Source organism: Gigantopelta aegis, chromosome 3 (assembly GCF_016097555.1).
Source record: "Gigantopelta aegis isolate Gae_Host chromosome 3, Gae_host_genome, whole genome shotgun sequence".
Lineage (NCBI taxonomy): Eukaryota > Metazoa > Mollusca > Gastropoda > Neomphalida > Peltospiridae > Gigantopelta > Gigantopelta aegis.
The window spans coordinates 35,122,967-35,140,895 of NC_054701.1; the positions used below are offsets into that span (position 1 = coordinate 35,122,967).

Consider the following 17,929-nt stretch of genomic DNA (forward strand, 5'->3'; position numbering starts at 1 on the left):
GCTTCATCATACTACTGTATTGGGAGTGGTGTTAGAAGAGAAGTACAGCTTGTTTAAATGAGAGGTGAGATATTTTGCTCCTTTCAGAGTAAATTTAGTTGATCACATTCTTAAACCAAAAGTGATATGCACTGGTGTAACCGAGGTAGGCCATGGCTCCCCAAACACCACTTTTTCAGGTCAGGTCTGAGAATTTAACGTGCTCATTCAGAGCAACCTGTTGTAGCGCACGCCTGTCCTGGGCACAGGTGTCGGCCTCAGCCAGCTCCTCCGTCCAGGACAGGAAAGGGGTGGGGTGGGTGAAAGGGGGCCTGTCTGCACTGGCAGGTGCAAGGGGTCACCTGCAGTCCGACCGTGATCGGTAACAGGCAGAGGGTGATTTGGTGCTATGGAATTTTGAGTCTTAAAGGATGAAACCAAAGAGAAATGGTGTGCATTTATGAGAAGGAAATTAGGCTCATTTTTTAACGGTCCGCCGAAATAGTAAAGAAGGGAGCTACGTAAAGTTTTGGAATTTAGTAAGCCGAGAGTAGCTCATTAAGGGGACCTAGAACCACTCTTTCAACCACCTTTTATATTTGCCAGTCAGGAATTACAGTAAATCATAAAATATTAACAATCTTAAAATTTAGTGAAATCCAGATAATCGACATATTAGCGACATAAAACTTTAGCGAAGACATCATATCAGAAACTGAAAAAAAGAAAAATTAACTAAGTTGTAGAGTGCGTTGAAATAATGTTTTTGCCCAATTCTGACATTATGCAGTTTACAGACAATTTGTATTTAGTAGAAAATTGCAGTAATGTGCATGCTAACTAATTATTTTTATTTTTTGCTAACCTTTTGCTTTAATCAATAGCATGTATCCATTGTTGTGTGTTCAGTTAATCACCGACAAAACAATCACACACACGTTTTTTGGAGCAGTCTGTTGTACATCTTTAAATTTAGCATCATGAAATAGTAGCATCTTGTATGGCCTCGCTAAATTAGCTAAAATGTTATTCTCACCAACATTTCCTGATTTACAGTAATGGGTGTCCTCCCCAATATAAAATTGTGGCTACACCAATGGTTGTATGTGTCCTGTCATAATAAATTGCTCCCACATGAGAGCTATCAACTGAGCAAAGTCTCAAGTAATGTTTTGCTCACCTAATGGCTGTCGTATGCTTTAGTAGTAAATTGCTTGCTTTAAAGCTTAAGGAGTCATAAGATTTATTGCCTTTGATGGACTTGGTTTTTTTTCTGTCAAACATTGCTGGAGTACTCTTGAGAGTACGAGGGCTACCAGCTGCCCAAATGTCTGTCTAGGTCTCTTACCATCAGAGTACTTGGAGTAGTACAAACAGTGCGCCATGACTGGTAATCAAAGGCCATGGAATATGCTATCCTGTCAATAAAAAAGTGCACATAAAAGATGCCATGCTTCTTTATTTGTAGGAGTAATTCTTCCGTTTCTCAATCACCATATGTTAGGCTTGAAGTTTCATATGTGCTAAGATGCTGTTAAACAAATATTCATTTCTTTTTCTTTTCCTCAGCTTCAAAATTTGTAATGCACATATCTCAAAGAATGAATCAGTGCCGCATATACACGTAGCTCAGTGATATAGCTTAGGATTGTGAAGTAATTTAACTAACTCATATGTTTGTTTAAAAACATTTATTCAGTGTTAAAACTACATATTTGTAAATATAACCTATAAAAGGGGTAATTTTAGTGTTATAAAATATTAACAGAACCCTAAAAAGTGGTCTTGTTAATGTTACACTTTTGTTAACTGTCATGTCGTAAAATATACTACAACATATTTGTAAAATGGTATGTAATAAAATATTAACAGAAATCTTAAAAAGGGTGTTGTTAATACACTGCTAACATACATATAAAACGTATGATTATTATAAAAGGAAGACAAAAATTCCCAGACAGTTAATCAAATAATTGTCTGGTAATAACCAATAAAAAAACCCTGTACAAAACTGGATTATAAAAATATTTTCATGTCAGTTGCAGATTCAGAATATGGGTGTACTCTTGGCACTAGGAGGTAACAAATACAGTGCACTCCCTCAGTAGACCAGAACTCTCTCAGTAGATCGGAACTCCCTCAGTAGACCAGAACTCTCTCAGTAGACCAGAACTCTCTCAGTAGATCAGAACTCCCTCAGTAGACCAGAACACTCTCAGTAGACCAGAACACTCTCAGTAGACCAGAACTCTCTCAGTAGACCAGAACACTCTCAGTAGACCAGAACACTCTCAGTAGACCAGAACTCCCTCAAAACAACATTTTTTACAGTCCCTTTTTAAATATCAGTACAGGACAAAACCTCTCTAAAAAGGATACCCCTAAAAACTGGACGTTTTACTTAGTCTTGTGAGGATCTAGTTTAGTGGGTTTCACTGTATATGGATAAACAATTATTTGTATTTTTACTTGGAGCATGTAATATCTTGGTCAACTGGATGTTTTTCAGGAGTTTTTATATATATATATAATGTATGCGCATGTACTTTGAAATACAGGTACTGTAAGTTACCATTTTTCAAAATACATCCCCCTCACTAGAAAAAAAATCCTACATTTGCCTCTGACTGTATTTATGTATAATATTAATAAAACAAGCATTCTGAGAGTACTGCTAAAACAATACATGTCCCTTACCGAAACCAACAAATTTTCGTACCTCCTAAATTCAAGGACCACAACTGGGTAAATCGCCATGAAAGTTAAACTTGATCTGAAACAGTACGTGTTAAAGCTATACACAAAATATCATCTCAGTATCTTCAGGCGTTGCCAAAAAATAAAGTTCAGGAAACAAATTTTTATATCTCCTAAGTTCAGGGGCCATAACTCCACAAAAAAATGGGTAAACCACCTCGAAAGTCAAACCTGTTCTATAACAGTACATGATAAAGCTAGACACAAAATGTCAGATCAATATCTCAAGGAATTGTGAAGAAACATCCCAGAAAAACTATATTTTGGACAGACTGACAGACCGAAGATCGGTAGCGGACTAATATTTTAAAACGTAATATGCATGCTCTTCCAGTATTTATGCAGGTTAGAAATATTAGCAGATAAATGTCGTTTAAAATAGTCACAAAATATTTTTAACAAACAACAAACCTCTGTAGATAAGAGGACATCTAAATGTGTTACAAATGTTTAGTATTAATATTAACAGGTCTTTTCATAATGCCATACTTCATTGCACCAGCCCTGAACGTATTTAATATTTTACAGTTTTGTTTGCCTGGTACATGCTCAAGTCTTAACACACTGGTGATTCTGTAGGAAGCTTTTGTTGACCCAGTAGCAGCAGTCATGGTTATATATGTGCCCCCCCCCCCCCCCCCCACACACACACACACTCACTTTTTGGCACCTTCCTATGCCATTGAAACATGTGACATCATATACAGTATAAGATTGTAATAGGTTACACGAAATTGAACTAGGTTATTTATAATTTGTTTAGTGTAATATCCATAAACAGTTAAACTTTAATTTTCCAGAGGCCTGGGGAAGCAGAAGAAATGTCTTGACTATAACAACCAATGGAAGATGGTCATTTGTGCGTATATATTTGACAATGTATAAACTATACTAATAAATGGAATGGTTCATTGCTTACAAATTGATTGTCTGAACCTCAGCTAATACACAGGTGAAATAACAGTTGTTTTCCCATTAAGAAAAGTGTGCAATAAATGTGTATAACCGCACACTTTTGAAATCCCACCCAACACTGCACCAAACGTCCTTATCACACCATGCAATGTTACTTAAGGGCATGATACACGTCATTTACCATATAAAGTTACTTGTTGTATGCATGGTTATTTGCATGCTTTTGATTTGATGTTTTGATTGACAGCAGATAGACCTTCATGCTGTCACACTTGGACTTTCAGCTGTCACACTTGGACTTTCAGCTGTCACACTTGGACTTTCAGCTGTCAATCAAAACATCGAAATGGTGCAAATAGCCATGCATACCACTCAGAAGTTTAAATTGTAACTTTAATTCTCTTCATTTTATTACCATCACAAAAGGCCTTGTGTGTGCAGTGGTCATTGACCATGGTGTGTACTATCTTGCCTATGGGGGGGGGGGGGGGAGGTAATTATAAAATATCACTTGTTGTGTTTTAATAGGAGTAGCCTATGTGTTAGCAGTAGGTTTTCTCATTCTAGACCACATGTCCAAATAGCCATATGTTAAGACACCAAATAGCTGTAGTTTGAAATGTGCTGAGTTATTAAAGAAACATTCCTTTCCTTTAAAACAGTTATGATTTGCAGGAGCCTAATGACAGTAGATATCAAACTACTGATTCAAACGAGTATTCTGTTCCGCGGGAGACCTTGGTACTGATGGACCCGCCAGCTGTATAATCTGACTGGGCAGCAGAGTTCACTGAAATCTGGCTGCTTCCATACTGAAAAACATAATAATAATAATAATAATAACAACAATAACAATAACAATAACAACAACAATAACAATAATAACATTAATAATAATAATACACAAACATACACACAGAATATTTTGTTTTCAAAATTTTTATTAGCAACAGTTGTTAATTGATTAAAATTGATTTGCATATATGCACAAACAGTCTGTTGTAACAAATAGTTTAACCAGGGGTCAAATCCTAATTTTGAGGGGGGTCCACAAAAGGTGTTGCCTTTGGTTTAATAACAGAAGCAACAGTTGTTCATTGATTAAAATTGATTTGCACATATGCACAAACATAGTTTGTTATAACAAATAGTTTAACCAGGGGTCAAATCCTAATTATTATTATTTTGTAATTTTTTTTTTTATATTTTTTTTTTTGGGGGGGGGGGGGGGGTGTCACAACAGGTGTTGCCTTTGGTTTAATAACAGAAATTAAGGTACCAAGGCAAGTTGGAGGCACCACTTATACATAAAGGGCACTTTAGTATATACTATTATGTATGATATTCATAAGTCTAAGACTTGATTAAAACAAGCATTCTGAGAGTACTGCTAAATAATACATGTCGCCTACTGGGCCCAACAATTTTTTGTATAATAAAGTCTGTGAAAAATGGGTAAATCGCCATGAAAGTTAAATTTGATCTGTAACATTACATGATAAAGCTATACAAAATTTCATCTCCATGTCTTCAGGCATTGCAAAGAAAAAAAGGTCTGGAAAACAAATTTTTATATTGCTCAAGTTCAAGGGCCGTAACTGTGAAAAATGGGTAATTGACATGAAAGTCGAACTTGATCTGTGACTGAACTTGATAAAGCTATAAACAAAAGTGCAGCCAAATATCTCTTGAGGCATTGCCAAAGAACAAAGTGGAAAACAAATTTTCATATCTCCTAAGTCCAAGGGCCACAACTGTCAAAAATGGGTAAATTAACATAAAAGTCAAACTTGAACTGTAACAGTACACAATAAAGCTCTACACACAATTTCAGCTCAATATCTCAAGGCATTCTAAAAACACAATATCCGAAAAACTATATGTGGGACAAATGGGACAGACAGACAGGACATAGATGAAACCTATAGTTCCCCTCCAGTTGGATCGGTAGGTGACAAATAAAATAAGCACAATATTTGTAAATACATACCTTCATACTGCCTAAAGTTGTGGTAGAACTAAATCCAAGATTATAGTAGCTTTTGGGTGGTAATGTTTCCTGTGGGTCGATGACGAAATCGTCCACATATTCCTTGACTAGTTTCCTGTGTTGTGGCAGGGCTGGTCCCCAGTCTCTGGCCGGCATGGTCAGCAGCCGAATTTTCTAAACAAAGATGTATAAATTGATTAATTTACGTAATTACTTTAGCTGACATGATCAACAGACATATATCAGGGCCGTAGCTAGTGTGGGGGGGGGGAGCAAGGGGGGGGGGAATTTCCCCCAGAATTTTTGAAAATAAAATCTTAAATCAAATTCTCTTCTTTACTGTTTAAGGAGTTTCAGACTATTAACTACTCAGTTGCCCCCCCCCCCCCCAAACGGCCCTGTATATTCTTCTGAATGAGTTATCCTTGCCATCTTGGACACATGGACCGGCCTCGGTGGCGTCCTGGTTAGGCCATCGGTCTACAGGCTGGTAGGTACTGGGTTCGGATCCCAGTCAAGGCATGGGATTTTTAATCAAGATACCGACTCCAAACCCTGAGTGAGTTCTCCACAAGGCTCAATGTGTAGGTGTAAATCACTTGCACCAACCAGTGATCCATAACTGGTTCAACAAAGGCCATGGTTTGTGCTATCCTGCCTGTGGGAAGCACAAATAAAAGAGTAGCCTATGTGGCAACAGCGGGTTTCCTATAAAAAAAAATATGTCAGAATGACCATATGTTTGATGTCCAATAATTGATAAGATAAAAAAATCAATGTGCTCTAGTGGCGTCGTTAAATAAAACAAACTTTACTTTACTTGGACACATCCGCCGGGAAATTTGGAGAGTGTGCCTAAGACAGACATGCTTGAACCTTCAGAGATTTTTTGTTGTTTAACGACACCACTAGAGCACATTGATTTATTAATCATGGGCTATTGGATGTCAAACATTTGGTAATACTGACATAAAGTCTTGGAGAGGAAACCCTCTATATTTGTCCATTAGTAGCAAGGATAACACATACCATGGCCTTTGAACGACTTCAGTGGAATGACTTCAGTGAATATAAGCATATGTCAAGTAGTTGATTGATACATTTGTATTGCTCAGCCTTAATAAGATGAACACTTATATGGTAGCCCTTCCTACAGGAATTTACTCCAAGTTATTTATTTCTGAGCTGATTGTTTTCTAAATTGCACACAAAAATAGGTTTCGTTGTGTGTTTTTTTGTTACTTTCGAAACACTTTCGAAACACTTACTTTTCTTCTTAAGACAAACTAAAATTATTTACAAAAAACATTTTTGTAGGAGAATGGGACAGATTATATTATAGTTTGGCTATGTGGAAATGAGGAAATGTGGTGCCACCATATATAGACTTCTCCTAACAAATAGCTGCAAGGAATCTTTTGTATATTTCTTCATTCAGACGCAAAAACACATATCATGGCATACAACCAGTAAGTTGTGTAACACTGGACGAAACTGGAAAAAATCCTACTTGGTCCAACAATGACCCATGTACCTCAGGCAAACACTCTTAGTGTCTTTATCATAAGGGCCACAGACCTGGTGGGGGTTGTTGTGGGGCCATGCCTTCCATTCTCCCCTACTATTGTATTAGAAGACTGAAAATGCCCTATTTGAACACCTAAAATTCAAACATTTTGGGGGAAGCTTGCCCCAACCCCTCCCTAATAAATAGGTTTAGGTATCTTTAGACTCACAAATTCCATCCCATATGCCATTGTGCTAGCAGTGCCCCCCCCCCCCCCCCCCTAACACACACACTTTCAAATACACTCCACCAGCCCTGCATTTACAAGCTACACCTCCTGCCATATATGATAAAAGAAAGGGTTATGTGTTATGCCAATGGATGTGAAATATCCAAGATGGATAGAGTTTGTAACATTATGAACCTCCCCATCACCACCTCCTCACCTCCTAGTTCAAATCTTCCAAAGCCTATATTTTCAATCATGCTACTTACTAGAGCTGAGTGGTATTGGAATTTGAGGTTCGGTATCGATATCAGTATTTTTGGGGTGATTTACCTCAGTATCGGTACGGTATTCGGTATTGACACATTACCAATGCCGATAGCCAGTGGTATTTTCGTTATACTCGACTTTAAATGAATGCCCGAGTTAAGGTTCACCCGCTAATTTCATCTAAATAAAATTAAATTCCACATACAAGGTTCTTGTCTGATTTATACCCAACCCATTTTGGGTTCGTCAGATATATTGTTAGTGCTTTACTAAATGGCGGGAAACATTTTTTAATAATACTGAAATTTCTATATTTTGAAATTTGCTAGGTATGGTAAATCAGTATTGACATGATACTGATCCCGAACAGTATATACAGTATACCGCCCAGCTCTACATGACCATATTTTTAATCGTGCTACTTAAATAGCGGATGGTGCTTCCCTCATCATCTCCAAGTTTAGATCTTCCAATGCCTGTATTTTAATCCTGCTACTTACATGTGCGATGGTGCTTCCCTCGTCGTCTCTGTTGATCTTGTAGATCATGGTGATGGGGATGGCCAGCACGGAGGACAGGGACATGATCCAGCCCATAGCATCGGCCCACTCCGGGTACAGGTAGTCGCCGTACGTCATCCGCTCGTAGTCCACCCACGTGAAGATGAAAATAAACTGAAACAAGATGGTTTTGTTTATTACTATCACTGTATTTCACAGTGTTCTCTTGTAGTCCACCCACATGAAGATAAAAAGACGGTTTTGGTTATTACTATCACAGTATTTCAGTGTTCTCTTGTAGTCCACCCACATGAAGATAAAAAGACTGTTTTGGTTATTACTATCACAGTATTTCAGTGTTCTCTTGTAGTCCACCCACGTGAAGATAAAAAGACAGTTTTGGTTATTACTATCGCTGTATTTCACAGTGTTCTCTTGTAGTCCACCCACGTGAAGATAAAAAGACAGTTTTGTTTATTACTATCGCTGTATTTCACAGTGTTCTCTTGTAGTCCACCCACGTGAAGATAAAAAGACAGTTTTGTTTATTACTATCACTCTATTTCACAGTGTTCTCTCGTAGTCCACCCAGGCAAATATAAAGTTTGTTTTGTTTAATGACACCACTGGAACACATTAATGGATTAATTAATCAGCAGCTATTTGATGTCAAAAACTTGGTAATACTGACACGTAGTCACATTTTTCCTATTGCAGCAAGGGATCTTTTATATGCACCATTCCACAAACAGGATATCACATACCACAGCCTTTGATATACCAGTAGTGGTGCACTGACTAGAACCATATTTAGCCTATATTAACTAGGGGGTGAGGATAGTAAACAAAAGTAAAGTTTGTTTTATTTAACGATGCCTCTAGAGCACATTGAATTTTATCTTATTATCGGCTATTGGATGTGAAACATATGGTCATTCTGACATATTTCTTTAGAGGAAACCTGCTGCCGCCACATAGGCTACTCTTTCCGATAAGCAGCAAGGGGTCTTTTATATGCACTTTCCCACAGACAGGACAGCACATACCACAGCCTTGTGGACCACTGGTTGGAACAGAAGATAGTAAACAAGGAATCGGGGCTCAGTAGCAATCCTGGCAATGCCATAGAGATTGCTATTGTGTGTTCAGTTTCTCGCAGCATTTATTTGGCCATGGAACTTTCAATTTTTGGTGTCACATTTCTTAGTGAATTATTTATTTTTGTAATACTGACAAATTAAACTCTCTTGCATACTGACCACAAAATGTTTGGGTGGAAAATGCTGTGGAGACTATTGTTCCAAAGAATATGTTTGGCCATGGGCATTTTCTTAATTGCAAGATTGCAGTAATATAGGGTAATCTCCAGCTAGATGACAGTGAATAACAAAAAACCATTTACATTTTTAAAATTGGATCTCTGCAAAAAGCAGAGTCAAAGGGTTATTTTGGCAATATGATTTTTCCAATGTGTCACTATCAGGTGTTTAGGGGTGGGACGTAGCCCAGTGGTAAAGCGCTCGCTCAATGCGTGGTCGGTCTGGGATTAATCCCTGTCGGTGGGCCCATTGGGCTATTTCTCATTCCAGCCAGTGCACCACAACTGGTATATCAAAGGCTGTGGTATGTATGTACTACCCTGTCTGTGGGATGGTACATATAAAAGATCCCTCAGTATCTGTGGTCCTTAAACATATGTCTGACGCCATATAATCGTAAATAAAAATGTGTTGAGTGCGTCATTAAATAAAACATTTCCTCTTATCAGGTGTTTCACCATTTTTAAACTAAACAAAACAAAATATGCTAACTTTAAAACAAAAGGACTATCCAAAATTTGCATTCATTAAATAGAGGATTAACTTGCTTGCATCTAATACATCTAGGCAATAAAAGCCAATTTTAAATATAAATGAGTTTGAAATATAAAGCATTATATCAATAAATTAATGCTATTTTTTCTTTGACATAATTATTTCAAATTATGTTACATGTAGGTAGTTACAAGAAAAAAAAGAGTTAGATATGAAAATATTTTACACAAAACTGTCCATGTTGAGATATTACAAACATGATGACCGTAAATGAATAAAATATATAAGTTTTCAAATTCTAATTGGGATACTTGTATTAAAGTCATATTGTCACAGATCACTGACCTATTTAATGACCTAACAAAGTATTACCTGAACAAAAATAATTTGATTTGTCCCTAAATGTACTTTATTCAACCATCTTCATAACTACCATACTCCATTTATTAATGATATTTTGTAATTGAAATAATTGAATTATGGCAATGGTCCATAATTCAAAAACTAAAATTGCCAAGAGAGTTGGCATTGATTTCACTCCATCATGGTTCAGTTAAGGTGATGTGATAGCTAGATTTGATTTCCAACAATTAATGTAATTTTTATTTATTATCCATTTTTAGAGAAATAAGGTCCTTAAATCCGTGACAGTATGCCTTTAAATGAAAGAGTATGGCTGAAAACATGTTACATATTCAATGACTACAAGTCTTCATTTCATTTCAACTTATCTTTCGTGCTTATGTCCAATTAAGGTTCAAGCACATTGTCCTGGGCACACACCTCAGCTATCTTGGCTGTCTGTCCAGGACAGTGGGTTAGTTGGTTAGTAGTTAGTGAGAGGGAAGAGGGTGTAGTGGCCTTACACCTACCCACTGAGTCCTTAAGAACTCAATCTGGGTTGGAGCTGATACTGGGCTGTGAACCCTGTACCTACCAGCCTGTAGTCCGATGGCTTAACCACTGCGCCACCGAGGTCGGTTACAAGTCTTCAATAGGTTATTGCAAAACAAGACTTACAACAATGGTGACAGGACTTAATCCATACCAGCAGATCTTCCAGTAAATTGATGGTCTTTGTCCAGTCATGATTCTGATATCATTGAAGAATCTCTCAGCACCTGTCCAGAAAGAAATTGTTTTAACAAAATACACACTTCAAACACATTTATGTTCATTTTGGTGGGGAATATATTGATCTTTTGATAGGCTATACACTAATTACTCATACTGATGTCAAAATCATTGTAGAACATTCCCTGCCTATCTGTCACACTGCCATACAAAGAGGGTTGGTTACCCATCCTGGTGTTAAAATCATTGTAGAACATTCCCTGCCTATCTGTCACACTGCCATACAAAGAGGGTTGGTTACCCATCCTGGTGTTAAAATCATTGTAGAACATTCCCTGCCTATCTGTCACACTGCCATACAAAGAGGGTTGGTTACCCATCCTGGTGTTAAAATCATTGTAGAACATTCCCTGCCTATCTGTCACACTGCCATACAAAGAGGGTTGGTTACCCATCCTGGTGTTAAAATCATTGTAGAACATTCCCTGCCTATCTGTCACACTGCCATACAAAGAGGGTTGGTTACTCATCCTGGTGTTAAAATCATTGTAGAACATTCCCTGCCATTCACATGACACCCCCTACCTACTAGAATGTTAATTAATTGTTAAGCAATTTTTTTTATCTTTGTTCCCTGACACCAGATTGTTTGATAATGTGCAATAAATTTAATTGGATTGCTGAATGTCATTTTATTATTATTAATCTCTCTCTCTCTCTCTCTCTCTCTCTCTCTCTCTCTCTCTCTCTCTCTCTCTCTCTCTCTCTCTCTCTCTCTCTGTGTGTGTGTGTGATATATTTTGTGTACAGAACTGATCGATTGATACTTGTAGCACTAGCTAGGGTTTATAAAGTCAGGAAAGAATATAAATACTTTAATAAACATTCTGAGATAATTATTGATTAAGTCAAAGTCTGCTCAATTTCTTCTCCATCCTTTCATTTGATGTTTTCATTAGACATATGACTAGATACTTAAAAACTAATTTGTGTCAATACAGCTATTGAATTGAAAGTGAAATGTATAGGCCTACTTACCATATATAAATGCTATGGCCACTACTTCAAAGAAGCCAATAATAATGAGTGTCCATCCACCTCCGTATGTGTCCATTAGTTGTAGTAAATATATTCCACCCTGAGAAAATAACAGAATATAGCATATCTATAAATGAATGAATGAATCTTTAATGACACACAACATAAAAATACACCTGGCTACTGGGTGTCAAACAAAGGTAAGTGCATGAATGCTAGAAGGGCAATTCAGTTAATATGTTTGAGTTTCCTCTAGCCCTATTCAGTTTATATGTGAGAATACAAACAAAGATGATAAATTACGTTTGTTTGATTAACGACACCACTAGAGTACATTGATTATTAATCATCGGCTATTGGATGTCAATGGGTTTCCAGAGACAGGCCCCGAGACGGACATGCTTGAAACTCTAGTGGTATATGAGCATGTAAAAATTATTCACACTCACACTCAAACATTTGGTAATTCTGACATATAGTCTTAAAGGAAACCTGCTACATTTTCCCATTAGCAGCAAAGGTTCTTTTATTTGCACATTCCCACAGAGAAAACAGCACATACAACAGACTGTGATATACCTGTCGTGAGGCATTTGTTGGAATGGGAAAAAAACCAATCAGAAAATACAGTTAGTCCACTCAAACTGCCAAAGGCTTGGCACCCATTACGCATGTGCGCAATGCAAAAAAATCTGGGAATAGGTCAAGGCTGTCTGTAATTGTTCTATAAAATATCCTCTTCCATTTTTCAGTAATTAAGTTTCCCCAATAAAGCGATGTGCGTAATGCTAAAATATTTCTGGCTGTGCCCTGACTATCCCCTCCGTGTATGATACTGTATGTACACTGCATATGAATTTAAAAACAGTGCTACAAAAGGATTAAATATCAATGGCAATATATAGACTAATGCTTGTGGAATTGTTTACAATTGTGAACAGCTCCTTGAATAAAACATTAAGATGGATGTGTATGACATGACATTTCTTTTTTCTTAAAGGTGCAGACACTAAGTTTACTTAATCTACAAACCTGCAACACACATTTGGATAAGGTTATAACAGAGAGAGGCTAAAGTATGTAATGTTTAAACAGGAAAATACAAACGTGCATTTTTAGAATTATGATAAATTTGCATTTTGGAGTATTGCAAAAACCAGGATGACCAGAACCACATCAGGTGTACAAAAATTAATATTCTAAATAATAAAATGTAAGTACTTCTAATTTAAATTATCAAAAACAGTGTTTAAAAACTGGGGTCTGTCACTTTAACAATAAAAAGTAACGTACCTGGCAGGTGAGCGGCAATCCCAGTAAAAAGAACAAGAATGACAAGGCGAGTATGACCCACGTTTTCTTCTTCCTGAGGTGTGGGAACTGATCTGTGAATGCAGTCAGTACCGTCTCCATCATGGCAAACTGGGATGGGAAAAAAGACAATATTAAACAATCTAATAGAGTTTATATATGCTACAAGGCCATAAGAAACCGGGGGAGGCATTTCCACCCCCTCCACTTGAGACCCAAAACATTTACTTTTTTTGTCCTATGTATAAAATCCAACAAACATATTTTTCAGTCACTTCACTGAAAGCACCAGTGATATACCCCTACAAAAAATAATAAAATACTAAAACAAAATACCAAACAACAACACTTCTAATTCAAATGTATAGAGCTGTGGTTAAAAAGAAAAGAAATGCAGAGCACCAAACAATCAATACTTACACAAAAAAGTAAAGTTTGTTTTATTTAACGACGCCACTAGAGCACATTGATTTTTAATCTTATCATCGGCTATTGGACGTCAAACATATGGTCATTCTGACACTGTTTTTAGAGGAAACCCGCTGTCGCCACATAGGCTACTCTTTTTTACGACAGGCAGCAAGGGATCTTTTATTTGCGCTTCCCACAGGCAGGATAGCACAAACCATGGCCTTTGTTGAACCAGTTATGGATCACTGGTCGGTGCAAGTGGTTTACACCTACCCATTGAGCCTTCCGGAGCACTCACTCAGGGTTTGGAGTCGGTATCTGGATTAAAAATCCCATGCCTCGACTGGGATCCGAACCCAGTACCTACCAGCCTGTCAATACTTACACAATCTAATAACAAGTATTTGTGAAAACCTCCCCAAAAAGTCATGTATTTAAACAAATTAACCCCCCCCCCCCCCCCCCACTGGCCCTCCCATTGATTAGTATCAGTATGATCTGATGATAGAATGAAGGAATACTAGTATTTGAGACCAAAAAAAACCCAGTTTGAGAACATTTGGATGTCTTGGAGAGAAAACCTGCAACATGTTTCCGTTAATAGCAATGGTTCTTTTATATGCACCATTCCACAGACAAGATAGCACATACCACGGCCTTTGAAATACCAGCCGTGGTGCTCTCACTGGAATGAGAAATAGCCCAATGAACTCAACGATGGGGATCGATCCTAGACTGACCGAGCATCGGACAAGCACTTTACCAACAGGCTGTGTCACATCCCTATTTGAAACCAAATTTAAATCACTACTAGAATAAAGGCTATAGATGCAATATGGGATTGACTGCCACTAATACACAGCTATTTCCTATTATTGTGGATGAGGGTTTAGGTTGCAGTCAATATTTGCCATAGGCATATGAGCTTCCATTTTGGGGGCAGGCTAATATTAAATATCAATGACAGTATTTTACATGGCTACCCATAATCTATGTTTGGGGAGCAATTAATCGCTCCCCACTATTGTTTTCATGGGTAGGTCTGCTTTCCATCAGTATAATATATAATATTAAAATTCCTACCTGGCTGTCCAGACCAAGAGTGAGCAGCATGAAGAAGAAGAGGATCGCCCACAGTGTGGACGGAGGTAAACTGGACACCGCTTCGGGGTACACCACGAAAGCCAAACCAGCTCCTGCAAACATTAACGGGACATTCCTGAGACTTTTTAACGATTGTAATTACATTTCAAATATATTTTCCTGCATATCATATTAGTGGCTGTATATTAAATGTGTTTCTGATCGTTCTAATATTTGTACTAGCATAAATTTCATTTTATTTCCTAAAATATTTTGTTCGTACATACGAAATTATTTGAAGACAAATCCAGTTTGGGCTTCTTACAAATATGAAGACGACCAGAAACATATTGAACATACAGACACTGGTATTCTAAACATGAAAATATATTTAATATGTAAGTTTAATCGTAGAAATATTTTATTAGTCTGAAACATTGTCCAATGCAACAAATTCAGGAATGTCCCTTTAAGTTTAAAAAATATCAATATTTAAGTAGCTGCATTAGATTAACCAATTTATGTTCCTACCCACTGCTCCTTTGGAATTTTGTGTTGGCTATTACCCTAGTTCCAATTATTGGAACATATATTCATGAATAAAAATAAGACATTGTTTTGAAAACATTAGGCCTACACAATTCTTGCCAAACACCTACCTCCCTTATTCAACGTTTTGTATGCCTAACACATTGTAAGGCATTACCTGACCCCCACCCATCCCATAGTACATTCAGTATATACTGAACGGAATTTTATGAGAGGGAAAAAATTCCTACTTTCTACAACTAATTTATTATTATATTTGGCTGTGAACCATATTTTTAAAGTATCTTGTCCTCATTTTATACATTTCAGTTAAACAGTAATCAGTTAATTAATTTTGTAATTAACCATAGATGTCTTAGGCATAGCTGCGCTTAAGGATTTGCTTGAATTATTAAAAATTTGCTTGAGTTATTGAACAATTTTCTACCCCCTCAAAAAAGAAAGAGAAACAAAGAAGAGCAAAGTCACGAATTTCACTGGATTGGGGAGACACACTTCTTCAGAACCCCTTCTTATATAAATGAGATCAGCATTGATACTTACCATCTGTTGCTACATCTTTAACATGAACACCAAGTTTTTTGGCCATGTGACCCAGATAGGAAAATATGACAAATCCAGCAAATATGCATGTCAACGAGTCTCCAAAACACACAATCAGCGAATCTCTGAAAAAGGAACCGAGTATATGAGTACAACAGGTGGGGGTGGGGGTGGGACTTGGGGGGGGGGAGGTGTGTGTGTGTGTGTGTGTGTGTGTGTGTGTGTGTGTGTGTGAAGGAGGGCGCAAGCCAGATTTTTATGTTTATTTATATAGAGTAGCACAAAAAAGTATATATATATTTGTTCTCGCGTGGGGTCTGTACCAACCACCGCACCCGCCCTCCTTATCCTACGGTTCATATTTTCCGCTTGGTTACAGTTCGAGATATAATTTATCATTTCATTTAAAAACAACATGGGCGGATCCAAGGGGGGGACCAGGGGGACGCGTCCCCCCCCAAAATTGTTCAAGTGCCCTCAAAATGTCCAAGTGCCCTTTTTGTTTGTAGAATTTTTTTTTTTTTAAGTAAACAATAATTATATTGTAGATAAATGAAATCAAGATTTTCGTGTACATGCGCAAGCTTGCAGATATGTGTCTGTGTTATTGAGTCTCAATGGGGCCCCATTGAGGTTCTAACGCGAGTGACGCCAATTTACTTCATTATTGCTAGTATATTATGACGTAGAACTGTAGGAATTCATATTATTTGTAAATATCAAAACTTGTAGTAAGGTGCCCTTTTGACGAGTCAATGTGCCCTTCTTTTTTGGTCCCCCCCTAAAAATATTTCCTGGATCCGCCCATGAACAATCAGTAAATACATCTTCAAAATAAATAAGTAAACAAACAAAGATAATAATCAGCCAGACAAATAAATGGATTTCTCTAAGAGAGTGATATGTAAGGCCTGTGAACTTACTTGAGAATGTTGTTGTTGAATCGATTGTAACTAGAGAGCGTGATAAGACCACCTCCTGCGATCGACATGGAGAAGAAAATTTGGTTTGCTGCATCTTTCCACACCTGTCATGAAAATACAAGGTAAAAATAGTTAAGGGGCCCGGGGCCGTTCAATATCTATTCAACGCAAAATCTGACAATTTTTGTACTCCATTACAATATAAAATCTAATAACCACACCTGTAAAATTACATAACACTTGTCACCCCATCCCGTCCTTTCATCATCACCGTGATCTAAATTAACAAACCTTATTTTTGTCTGGTTGTATTGCAGTTTTTATTACTGTTATCTTTTATTGTTAATAAATATTTGATAAAAATTACAAATGATTTAAAAATAATACAGAACTCTTGACAAACACACTCTCCCCTACAAAATAAAAAAACCCAACAACAACAAAGCAACGTTACGAATTGATGGATGCCCACTTTAAAAATCAATTTGATATGGGAAAAGTGTAGTTAAAGTTACCACATGTATAAACTTACAAGTGTTATTCACGTCCACTATGTATATATATATTTAGTTATTTTTATACTAATCTCTAAAGCACATGAGCCGTTTTCCATAAAATTTACGCGAGTTTTAATATGGCGCGTGCGTGAAAGTGTTGCATACCGCGCTGCTTATATGGAAACACTGCCATTGATAGAACCGATTTTTGGATAGACCGTTTACAGCGTTTCGCGTGGAGCCAGAAAGAGGACACGTGGAAAACAGTCTGTAGACTCAGAACAATAACAGTGTTCAGGTCCATAGGAACACGGGTGGAGGGGAGGGGCGGGGAGGGCACATGCTCTCCGTTTGAGGATAAAAATGCATGGTTTTTGTTTAGTTTTTGTCCTGCTCTATATAGAGATAAAAATATGATGTCACTTGTGCCCCCACTAGAAATTGTGACCCTATATAATGATTTGTTTTAATCCATCATCCACAATTGCTATATATAGTAGGCTATACCACACTAAACTGTCTCTGAGCATTTTTACTTATAT

General features: G+C 37.2%; 1 protein-coding gene across 1 annotated transcript in view; it reads right to left on the bottom strand.

Annotated features, from left to right (window-relative positions):
* Positions 1-1,655: 1,655 nt before the first annotated feature.
* The window catches only part of LOC121367939 (sodium- and chloride-dependent glycine transporter 1-like), a 32,215-nt gene continuing 15,941 nt past the window's right edge, over positions 1,656-17,929 (bottom strand). The window contains exons 9-17 of the mRNA XM_041492402.1: positions 16,891-16,994; positions 15,968-16,092; positions 14,876-14,988; positions 13,364-13,492; positions 12,071-12,170; positions 10,979-11,079; positions 8,145-8,318; positions 5,642-5,815; positions 1,656-4,463 (exon numbers count right to left, since the gene is read on the bottom strand). Coding sequence (XP_041348336.1) covers positions 4,347-4,463; positions 5,642-5,815; positions 8,145-8,318; positions 10,979-11,079; positions 12,071-12,170; positions 13,364-13,492; positions 14,876-14,988; positions 15,968-16,092; positions 16,891-16,994 — 1,137 coding nt within the window. The 3' untranslated portion in view covers positions 1,656-4,346. The remainder of the gene's footprint in view (positions 4,464-5,641; positions 5,816-8,144; positions 8,319-10,978; positions 11,080-12,070; positions 12,171-13,363; positions 13,493-14,875; positions 14,989-15,967; positions 16,093-16,890; positions 16,995-17,929) is intronic.